This window comes from Natrix helvetica (assembly GCF_964273705.1).
Source record: "Natrix helvetica genome assembly, chromosome: 5".
Taxonomy (NCBI): domain Eukaryota; kingdom Metazoa; phylum Chordata; class Lepidosauria; order Squamata; family Natricidae; genus Natrix; species Natrix helvetica.
This window is the reverse complement of record NC_138551.1, coordinates 8,327,247-8,339,199: the sequence shown is the minus strand read 5'-3', so window position 1 is coordinate 8,339,199 and position 11,953 is coordinate 8,327,247. Positions and strand designations below refer to the sequence as shown.

At 46.2% G+C, this 11,953-nt stretch overlaps 1 protein-coding gene across 1 annotated transcript in view; it reads right to left on the bottom strand.

The window, feature by feature from the left end:
* Positions 1–725: 725 nt before the first annotated feature.
* The window catches only part of LOC309392425 (major facilitator superfamily domain-containing protein 8-like), a 38,491-nt gene continuing 27,263 nt past the window's right edge, over positions 726–11,953 (bottom strand). The window contains exons 8-12 of the mRNA XM_081953631.1: positions 10,193–10,276; positions 7,106–7,235; positions 5,005–5,127; positions 2,232–2,362; positions 726–1,341 (exon numbers count right to left, since the gene is read on the bottom strand). Coding sequence (XP_081809757.1) covers positions 1,252–1,341; positions 2,232–2,362; positions 5,005–5,127; positions 7,106–7,235; positions 10,193–10,276 — 558 coding nt within the window. The 3' untranslated portion in view covers positions 726–1,251. The remainder of the gene's footprint in view (positions 1,342–2,231; positions 2,363–5,004; positions 5,128–7,105; positions 7,236–10,192; positions 10,277–11,953) is intronic.

Genomic DNA, 11,953 nt, shown 5'->3' with positions numbered 1-11,953 from the left:
AGGGACTGTGAGGGGGATCTTGGAGTCTTAGTGGACAACCAGTTAAATATGAGCCAGCAGTGTGCAGCGGCAACCAAAGCCAATGCAATCCGAAATTGCATTAACAGATCAAGATCAAGCGAGGTACTAATACCGCTCTATAAAGCCTTAGTAAGGCCATACCTAGAGTACTGCACCCAGTTTTGGTCACCACACTATTAAAAAGATGTTGAGACTCTAGAAAAAGTGCAGAGAAGAGCAACCAGGATGATTAGGGGACTGGAGACTAAAACATACGATGAATGGTTGCAGGAACTGGGCATGGCTAGTCTAGTGAAGAGAAGGACCAGGGGAGACATGATAGCAGCCTTCCAATATTTCAGGGGCTGCCACAGAGAGGATGGGGTCAAGCTATTTTCCAAGTCACCTGAAGGCCAGACAAGGAATAATGGATGGAAACTGACCCAGGAGAGATTCAACCTAGAAATAAGGAAGAACTTTCTGACAGTGAGAACAATCAACCCATGGAACAGAAGTTGCCTTCAGAAGTTGTGGGAGCTTCGTCACTGGAGGCTTTCAAGAAGAGACTGGGCTGCCATTTGTCAGAAATGGTGTAGGGGCTCCTGCTTGGGCATGGGGAGGGGAGAGGTATTTCAAGGTCCCTTCCAACTCTAGTTAATCTGTTAAACACTATTATTCCATGTTCTATGTTCTATTCAGTTCTCAGCCCAAAGATGGAAAGCAAAGACAGGATGGAAATAGTTTAATAAATAAAACATCCAGCCCTCCCAGTGCAGTTTAACAATCGTCACGGTCAGAACTGTGAAAACAGCAGCAGCAGCAAAATAATGGGTCATCACAAAAGTCATAATAAATTAAGAGATAAAATTATGTAAGAAAATAAATAGGCCAGCATGTCTTCTCTTTTTGGTGAAAGGTTTTGCAAAATTCACCCAGGAGCTTGTTTGTTCTCTTCTGCAAAACTGGATGTTGAGATTTGCATGGATCTTCGCTCAACTGAAGGGTTGGGGGAGGAGGAGGTGGGGGGGGGGGAATATCCTGGTGGAAAGAAGAGACCAAAACAAATCCCATCCGACTCCTCCATCTCGAAGTTGGACAGAGCTATTACCGGCTTCTCCTGACATTCCCGAATCTGGAATTTGAAAGCCAAAGTAGTTTTCCTGGCGTGGTCAGCTGGCTGATAGTTCCTTCACCTGGGGGGGGCGAGGGATATGAGCTTCTCCGTCCCTCCAAGAGCAACTTATCGGATCCTCATGAGTTGGACTCCTCCTGGGTTGTTCGTGGCCAAGGGGGTTGACTCGGGATCTCAACCAGATATTTGTAGGATAGGCCCACCATGACCTGCAGGTGAAACACGAAAAGGTAGCATGCATAGGTAAAGGTTCCCCTCGCACATATGTGCTAGTTGTTCCCGACTCTAGGGGGCGGTGCTCATCAAAGCCGAAGAGCCAGCATTGTCCAAAGACGTCTCCGCGGTCATGTGGCCGGCATGACTAAACGCCGAAGGGGCACAGAATGCTGTTACCTTCCCAACAAAGGTGGTTCCTATTTTTCTACTTGCATGTTTTACGTCCTTTCAAACTGCTAGGTTGGCAGAAGCTGGGACAAGTAAAGGGAGCTCACTCGGTTACACGGCGCTAGGGATTAGCCACTGACCCACCACGTCCCATACCTAATATGATTACTTGAGCACAATTGTGCCCAGAACACACACTGTTTGATGAAAATTGGATGTTATATAAATAAAACAAATAAAACTTGGGGAAAAAAGGAAAGAAAAATGAGTTGTCAGGCCTGCAACCATTTTTTCTTTTGGGTCTTTGGCCTGCCACACTTTCTATTATTCTACTATGCCTTTTCTACTATAGGAAAATGGGAGGGGGAGGATTGTACGGAGTTAGATGCGATGTAGCCATAACAAAATTCTTTCTAGAAAGCCAAGGTCATCCTTTGTCTCTGCACTTCTGCACCTGATCAGATCTGAATGGGTGGAAACTGCCAGCATGGCAGTGGGAGATTGGACCATGGGATGGACTTGTGCGTGTGGGGGGTAAGATCTTGAACTTTCAACTGGGTGAGGGAAACCAATAAGCTTTCAGATTCGGGTTTTCCCAGATGTGCCAACATGGCTCTCTTCATAAATTGGAACTTTGAGCAATACTTTTGCCTTGGACTCTGATTTTACTTTTGGATGCTCTTTGGAACGCTGACACTGGCCTTCGCACACTCACCATCAATAGGCTGAGGAGCGCCATCATCACTCCTAGCATGATGTACAGATTATCCGTCAATCCTCCCGCCCACAAAGGACCAAGGATGGTGGCAACTCCCCCAACGGAGCGACGGAGACCCTGGCTGAATCCTGTCGAAAGAAGAAAGAACAAGAGGGAAATAGATCCTGCTACATTAAGGCTCTCACAAGAGTGGTGGCGGTGGCCTAGAGGTGGAGCTCTCGCCTCATGATTAGGAGGCTGTGAGTTCAATCCTAGATAGAGGCAGATATTTCTCTCTCTGGTCACAATGAAGGCTATATCTGCTGGGGGGGGGAGAGACGACTCCGCATTGGTGACAGGAAAAGCATCTGGCCAGTAAATACTTGGCTCCATTCAGTTGCCCAGATTCCACCCCGCAAGGGATTATGGGGTCATTAAAAGAAGATGCCTTTCATAACCACCTGGAGCCAGCCTGAAAACGGGACTCTCTTTAAAAACACAAGCCTCGTCATTCATTTAATGACCGTTCTAGGTTACAGTGGCACCGGAAAAAGTGATTTATGACCATATTTTCCCCTCACGCACGTTGCAGCATCCCTGGGGTCACCTGATCAAAATTCAGATGTTTGGCAACTGGCTCATATTTACGACGGTCGCAGTGCCCCGGAAGTCATGTGATCACCTTTTGTGACCTTCCGACAAGTGAAGTCCATGGGGAGCACAAATTCACTTAACGACCGTGTTATTAACATAATAACGGCAGTGATTCGCTGAACAACAGTGGAAAGAAAGGGCATAAATGCAGTGGTGAAATTCAAAAATTGTCCCTGGCGGTTCTGTGGTAGGCGTGGCTTGGTGGGCGTGGCTTGATGGGGATCATGTGACTGGGTGGGCGTGGCCAACTTTTTAAAAAACATTTTTTTAGCATTTTTTTCTCCCAAACCGGAAGTTAAAAAATGCTAAAAGAAGTTTAAAAAATGTTACGACAATCAGCTGTGACACATGGATCGCTGGAACTTTTTTTTAAACTTCTTCATAACTGCCTTGGTTAGCAACAGAAAATTTGGGCTCCGTTGGGATTGGAAGTCAATCTCTTTTCTTCTTCATCCACAAAACTCTTTCGTGGATATCTCACCTTACAAAAACCTAAAATTAGCACAAAGAGACCCAGCTTTACGCCTGAAGAAAGAAGGGGCCTCGTTGTTCGCCATCCTTGGCTGGAGCCAAAAGAGGGCTCGTCCTCTTCTAATGTGGGGCGGTAGGAAGAAACGCATCAAAATGGTCAGAGTATATTCATGAACTGGAATAGGGCATGGCAACAGCTCAGCCAATGGGAGAGTGTTTGGTAATTGAAACATAGTACCGTATTTTTCGGAGTATAAGATGCACCAAAGTTTTAAAGAGGCAAATAAAAAGTTTTTGCACTCTGCAAACCTCCCAAAAACAGCCTGGTTTTTTTCAAAACAAGGGCATGAATAGCCCTTAGGAAGCTTGTAGTGTGCTCCTGGGGGAGGAGAGATAGGGAGGCAAAATTGAGCAAAAAACGGCCCATATTTTGCTCATGTCTGCCCTCCCCAGCAGCTCTCTGAAAGCCTCCTACAAGTTATGCACAACTATTTTGGTGAAGGGGGCGCAGTTTTAGGAGACAAAAAATGCTGTATTCAGTGTATAAGATGCACCCAGATTTTCAGCCACTTTTTTGAGGGAAAAAGGTGCGTCTTATACTCTGAAAAATATGGTATTTGTTGTATAGGGCCACAAGAGACGGTTTGGAGCCTGGGTGTGGCTTGACTGTTCTATATATAAGCTTGAGGGCACTAGCTTCTCCCTCCTCCATTTTGCCTTCTCCATTTTGTGCTTCCATTTTGGGCTGTGTTTGTACTTATGCTATTTCTCTTCTCTACAACGTGGAAAAACCTACAAGGGTATTGTACGTCTCATGTGTTCTTATGTATATAAAGACGTTTTGAATCCTGCTGAATTGTCTGATTGTGTGTGCTGCAACAAACTCTGACAAAAGTAGCTTCTTTCAACTCTAGAGCAGAGGTGGTATTCAGCAGGTTCTGACCAGTTCTGGAGAACCGGTAGCGGAAATCTTGAGTAGTTCGGAGAATCAGTAAATACCACCTCTGACTGGCCCCTCCCCCATCTATTCTCTGCCTCCCGAGTCCCAGCTGATCAGGAGGAAATGGGGATTCTGCAGTATCCTTCCTCCAGGAGTGCAGAAGGAATGGAGATTTTACAGTATCCTTCCCCTGGAGTGCGGAAGGAATTGAGATTTTACAGTATCCTTCCCCTGGAGTGGGGAAGGAATGGAGATTTTACAGTATCCTTCCCCTGGAGTGCGGAAGAATGGGGATTTTACAGTGACCTTGCCCTGGAGTGGGGAAGGAATGGAGATTTTACAGTATCCTTCCCCAGGAGTGTGGAAGGAATAGAGATTTTACAGAATCCTTCCCCTGGAGTGAGGAGGGAATGGGGATTTTGCAGTATCCTTCCCCTGGAGTGCTGAAGGAATAGAGATTTTACAGTATCCTTCCCCTGGAGTGCGGAAGAATGGGGATTTTACAGTGACCTTGCCCTGGAGTGCGGAAGGAATGGAGATTTTACAGTATCCTTCCCTCGGAGTGCGAAAGGAACAGAGATTTTACACTATCCTTCCCCTAGAGTGCGGAAGAATGGGGATTTTACAGTATCCTTCCCCTGCCACACCCACCAAGTCCCACCCACAGAACCGGTAGTCGCCATGCCAACACTTGGGAGTTTGGAATCAGGAACAGGATGGGCTTACCTTGGGTTTTCTCTGCTGTGACTTTAGAAAAGAGCGACACTTGGGAGACGGCAACGAAGGGTAGACCCAAGATCTGCAAGAATACACCTATGACCAGCTCCGTGAGGAGGACAGGAAAGGTACCTGCATGAGAGGACGGAGACATGCAAAAAAAAAAGAAAGTTCACAGCAGATCATCCCAGTTTAAATTACACCTTGCTCAAAGCCAGCTTCCTCAACGCTGACATCCCGCCTTCAACTTGGCCATCCTAACATAGCTCTTTGGTGAGTCAAAAATATGCGCTACGTCTTTTCATCATGATCCATGCAAATATACGGAGAGGAAAACCTGCTAAGAAAACCTTCCACTGCCTATTTGGGCTAGGACAGGGATCAGCAATCTGCGGCTCTGGAGCCGCATGTGGCTCTTTCATCCATCTGCTGTGGCTCCCTTTTGCCGGTCGGCTCCACAATTGATAGGACTTTCAATTAGGACAGGTAGAGGATGCTGCACTAGGAGAAGACTCTATGGTGGGGGGAACCAGACTTCCTGTCGGCTCCAGAAATGAATGGGGGGCTTCCGATAAGGACCTTTGTGGCTCTTTGAGTGTTTAAGTTTGCTGATCCCTGGGCTAGGAGGAGCTTACTGGTAGTCCTCAAGTTACGACCACAATAGAGCCCAACATTTCTGTTGCTAGGTGAGACAGTTGTTAAGTGAAATTTGCCCCGTTTTGCAACCTTCCTTGCCACGCTTGTTAAGGGAATCAACTGCAGTTGTTAAGTTAGTAATGGGGTTGTTACGTGAACTCGGCTTCCCCCGGGACTTTGCTTGGCGGAAGGTCACAAAAGGGGAATTACATGATCTGGGGACATTGCAAATGTCTTAAATAGGGACTTAGTTTGCCAAGGGTCTGAATTTTGATCACGTGACTGTGGGGCTGCTGAATGTTTGTTAAAACGATCATAAGTCACTTTTTTCCAGCGCCGTCACAACCTCAAACAGCCATTAAATGAACGGTTTTAAATCGAGGATCACCTGTATTGATATGACCTGATATGACAATATTCAAGGTTCCTTTTCTTGACCCGGCAACATCTGAACCTCACCAGGTTTATGCAAGCCTGCCGACTTCCTCTGTTGCAGGTTAAGCATTTGATGAGACCTGACCTTGCCTAGGTGGCTATCAAACATGAGCTTCTCGCATCCGAAAAGGAAGAAGTAAATAATTAGCCAGCAGGTTGACGGGACACAGCTGCCAAAGAGGTAAATATTCTCTTGCGGGTGATACAAACAGAAATGAAGAGGAATTGAGGAATTTGCCACCAGATGAAACCTTTTGTGGAACTCGGGCTCACCACACTTCAAAAGGAAAATTACACATTGGAGCAAGTTCAGAGACCGACTACGAATGTGAGTGGTCTGGAAACCAAGCCCCACACGGAATAGTTAAGAGAATCTGGGTATGTTTATCTACTAGGACCATCTGGCGAATCCATGGCACGCGTATGGCAAGGAGAGCCCCCTCTGTGGTTTCCTGTGCAGGGATGGCGAAATCTTTTGGCACCGAGTGCCCAGACAGGAACGTGCATGCATGTGAGCGTGCCAGAGTGACGGAAACCCAAAAACCAGCTGGCTGGTATGCACATGCGTGCCCACCAGCTGGTCTTTGGGTTTCCGACATGTGTATGCGCACTGGCCAGCTGTTCTTCGCGGATGCCGGAGCACCAGAAAATGGCCTGAAAACAGCCAAAAACCAGCCCATTTTCAGGCCCGTTTTTGCGGCATTTTTCGGACTGTTTTCATGCACCGGCCGGCCAGCTGGTCTTCGGGTTTCCGGTGCACGCACATGCACGCACCTTCTGGTTTTGGCACTATGTGCCAAAAAGGTTCGCCATCACTATGGCATAGACATTTGCTTGCTAGCACTGATGATGTCCCTTTGTTGATCCCCAAGTAAAAAACCAAGTTCAGTCAGCACCAATCACCCCATGATTCGACCCTGGGCTACAAATATTCTCTTCTACGAGAACTATGTGTCTCCAGGGCATCAAGAGGTGAGGAACTGAGAAGGTGGGAGCGAAGACACCTTCAGGCTCTTCTCCAGCCGTCCAACATCATTACCCTGGGGGTGTGCCAGGAACACCAGGCACCAGACGCAGGCCACGTTGCAAATGACCAGACCTAGGAGCAAGATGATCTGATCGGATATCCGGTTGCTGAGAAAGCGCACCAGGAAGAAGCCAGCGATGACCTGAAAAAGAAGAGGCACAATGTGTCAGGGTTCCAAATAGCATCCAAAAGTAAATCAGAGTCCGAGGCAAAGTATTGCTCAAAGTTCCAATTCATTAAGAGAGCCATGTTGGCACATCTGGGAAAACCTGAATCTCAAAAGCTTCCCGGTTTTCCCCACCCAGTTGAAAGTTCAAGATCTTGCCCCCACACCCACAAGTCCATCACATGGTCCAATCTCCCGCTGCCATGCTGTCAGTTCCACCTATCCAATTCCCGTCAAGTGCAGAGACAAAGGGTGACCTTGGCTTTCTAGAAAGAATTTTGTTATGGCTACATGTCATCTAACTCCGTATAATCCCCCCTCCCATTTTCCCACAATAGAAAAGGCATAGTAGAATAATAGAAAGTGTGGCAGGCCAAAGATCCAAAAGAAAGATGGTTGCAGGCCTGATAGAATGAGTGTAATCGGACCCTGTGCAGTGACTCTCATAGTAAGGAATGGGACAACTCGCCATGGTCAAGTCACCACCGCCAACTTGGCACAGGACAATTTAAAAATAAAATTTTAAAAATATTTTTTTTTTGGTCATTCACATTTCATTCTGTCCCTCCTTTGGCATCCTTTTTTTAATGATTCTATGCCACCACCTTAGAATGCCTTTAAGAGCCTGAGTAGTTAGATGTTCATTGAATTTCTTCCCTGCTGTAATTGCTGTTTGTTGAGATACTGCTTGTAGCATGTGTATGTATACTATCTCTATATTCCTATTGTAGATTTTAAAAAACTACTATTTGATACAAACCACTGTTGGCAATACTTGTCCCTGGGTTGATATACGTGATCGACCTGTCCACGCTCTGGCAGTGCTTAAGTAAGTTTTGCTCCACTTTATAATCCTTCTTGCCATAGTTGTTAAATGAATCAGTACAGTAACACAGTTAAGTCTCTACATGGGGCTCCCCTTGAGATGCACCCGTAGGCTCCAGCTGGTTCAGAATGTAGCCGCGCGGGCAATTATGGGGAGTACTAGGTACTCCCATGTAACACCGTCCCTGCGCGAGCTGCACTGGCTGCCTGTGGCTTTTCGAGTGCGTTTCAAGGTGTTGATTGTCATCTTTAAAGCGCTCCATGGCTCGGGACCTAGTTATCTGCGGGATCGCATCCTACCCCATACATCCCTGCAACCAATCCGCTCTCACAGGGAGGGACTCCTCCGGATACCTTCCGCTAAGCAATGCGGGCGGGTGGTGCCCAGGAGTAGGGCCTTCTCTGTGATGGGCCCAACCCTCTGGAACGACCTCCCCCCCGATATTAGAACTACCGTTGATCTCCGCTCCTTCCGTAAGAAACTCAAGACCCACCTGTTCTGACTAGCCGGCCTGGCCCAATTGTAATCATAAGTAATCATCTATTACTGACCTTCCTGGATGGCTTTTTAAATTTTAAATTTTGGGGTTTTAAATTGGTGTTAGATTGTTTTTAACTATTAATTTAGTTTGGGTTAATATACAGACTGTTTGTTTACGTTTGTTTGTCTGGGTTTTCGTGTTGTGCTTTGTTGTTTTTATATATGTGATGTCTGTACACCGCCCCGAGTCCCTGTAGGGAGAGGGGGCGGTTTATAAATTTAATAAACTCAAACTCAAACTCAAGTGTCCATGGAGATTCTCAATTATCCAGGTCCCGGTTGTCTCAAAGGTGCTTTTCCAAAAGGCAACTGAGCTTTCTTTGTTTTGCCTTGAAGATCTTTCACTTCTCATCCAAGAAGCTTCTTCAGTTCTGACTTCAGTTTTGAAGAAGATGGCAAGCAAAACATCTTCGGAGGAACAACAAAAATGTCCAGTTGCCTTTTGAAAAAGCACATCTGGGACGCGGTTGTTAAGTGAATCTGGCTTCCCCACTGACTTTACTTGTCAGAAGGTCACAAAACGTGACCGCGTGACCCCGGGGACACTGCAACCGTCATAAATATGAACCAGCTGCCAAGCCCCTGAATTTTGATTACCTGACCTCGGGGATGCTGCAACAGTGATAAATGTGCAAAACGGTCATAAGTAGTCACTCTTTTCAGTACTGTTATAACTTCGACAAGTCACTGAATGAATGGCTGTAAGTCGAGGACTACCTGAAATGGGCAGAGCAAGAGGGTCAGAAAAGACCTTCCCTGATTTCTTAGGCTGTAAAAGAGATGTGTGTGAGGGAGGGGGGGGGGGGGAAGAATTGTAGTTTCATACTTGCAAGATTCTATCAATGTAAGGTAAAGGTTCTCCTCGCACATCAATGGTGCGTTGCTTCTAGTTCGGCCCGGTTTGACTAAACCAATAGTAGCAGCAGAAGGAGGCCCCACAAAGCCGGACATTTCTGCACATGTGCATAAGCTTCTGCGCATGTGCATAAGCTTCTGCGCATGCGCAGAAGCATTGTGCGCGAGTGCACCCAAACGGATAGTAAAAGTATTTGCAACCCACCACTGTCACACATATGTGCTAGTCGTTCCTGACTCTAGTGGGGCGGTGCTCATCTCCGTTTCAAAGCCGAAGAGCCAGCGCTGTTCGAAGACGTCTCCGTGGTCATGTGACCGGCATGACTAAACACCGAAGGGGCACGGAACACTGTTACCTTCCCACCAAAGGTGGTTCCTATTTTTCTACTTGCATTTTTTACGTGCTTTCGAATTGCTAGGTTGGCAGAAGCCGGGACAAGTCACGGGAGCTCCCTCCGTTACGCGGCGCAAGGGATTCGAACTGCCGACCTTTCTGTTCGACAAGCTCAACGTCTTAACCACTGAGCCACCGCGTCCCATCTATCAATGTAGTTTGGCAATAAAGTAGAATCAGCTCATTCGCTCCTGATTCCTACCTGCTTCACCTGGCCAGGCCGACACTCTACCTTGTTAAGGTGGCACGGTGAGCAAAATCTCCTATAACACACCCACACACGGCTCAGTTACAGGATCACCCCTTTTTCACCCTTACCTCCACACCACACAGGAAATACATGATGCTGTTCTCCAGTTCGCCAAAGTTCAAATACTTCTGTGTAATTGGAGTCACCATAGTCTGCGGAGGGAAATCAGTACAAGTTACCTGTTCTTAGAATGATCTCCAATACTACAAGCAGCAACTTTCAATGCATTAAACTCCTGCTTTTGATTCTGGATGAGGGAATAAATGGGGAACTCATCAAATTTGCAGATGACACCAAGCTGGCAGGAATAGCCAACACTCCAGAAGATAGGCTTAAGATACAGAAGGATCTTGACAAACTTGAACATTGGGCACTATCTAAGATAATGAAATTCAATGGTGAAAAGAGTAAGGTTCTACATTTAGGCAACAAAAACAAAATGCACAGGTACAATATAGGTGATACCTTGCTCAGTAGTAGTAACTGTGAAAGGGATCTTGGAGTCCTAGTGGAGAACCATTTAAATATGAGCCAGCAGTGTGCAGCAGCTGCCAAAAAAGCCAACACAGTTCTAGGCTGCATCAACAGAGGGATATAATCAAGATCACCTGAAGTGTTAATACCACTTTATAATGCCTTGGTAAGGCCACACTTGGAATACTGCATTCAGTTCTGGTCGCCACGATGTAAAAAAGACGTGGAGACTCTAGAAAGAGTGCAGAGAAGAGCAACAAAGATGATTAGGGGACTGGAGACTAAAACATATGAAGAACGGTTGCAGGAACTGGGTATGTCTAGTTTAATAGAAAGAAGGACTAGGGGAGACATGATAGCAGTGTTCCAATATCTCAGGGGTTGCCACAAAGAAGAGGGAGTCGAACTATTCTCCAAAGCACCTGAGGGTAGAACAAGAAGCAATGGGTGGAAACTAATCAAGGAGAGAAGCAACTTAGAACTGAGGAGAAATTTCCTGACAGTTAGAACAATTAATCAGTGGAACAGAAGTTGCCTCCAGAAGTTGTGAATGCCCCAACACTGGAAGACTTTAAGAAGATGTTGGATAGCCATCTGTCTGAAACAGTATAGGGTTTCCTGCCTAGGCAGGGGTTGGACTAGAAGGCCTCCAAGGTCCCTTCCAACTGTACTATTGTATTATTGTATTCTCAATGTTTCAACTTCTGAGTCCTCCAAATGAGGAAGAAGGAACTTGGTCTGGGGGACCACCAAGGCAGAGAGGTATGGCCTATATCAGGGGTGTCCAACCTTGGCAACTTTAAAACCTGTGGACTTCAACTCCCAGAATGGCTGGGGAATTCTGGGATTCTGGGTATTGGAGTCCACAAGACTTAAAATGGCCAAGCATGGCTGGGTGGGGAATTCTGGGAGTTGAAGTCCATGTCTTAAAGTTGCCAAAACCGGATATCCCTGGTGTATATTGATTGATAGACATGATGCACACAAATATGAGGTTTTGATCGCACAGTCACAACCACCATTGTGATTGTTTTTTAAAGAAGTCCCACTCCTTATCCTTGATTTTGTATCATTTGTAAAGTGGACCAATGGAAGTTGTGGGTGGCTTTTTGAAGCACGAGGGAAAAGATTCCCTGGGTTCACACAAAACCAGTTGGGCTAAAATGGGACTGGATCGTTTGGGGCGGCTTAGTGTGGGGTGAAAAATAAACCAACGTCTTAACCAATGAACCAGGGCAGCAGATCAAGCTAGAATGGACAGGGTGACTTTGGGCTAATTGCTCCAATCTAAGCCATTTCACAGTCTTTACTTTACTTTAGTAAAATTTACTTTATTTTACTTTTTTTACTTTACT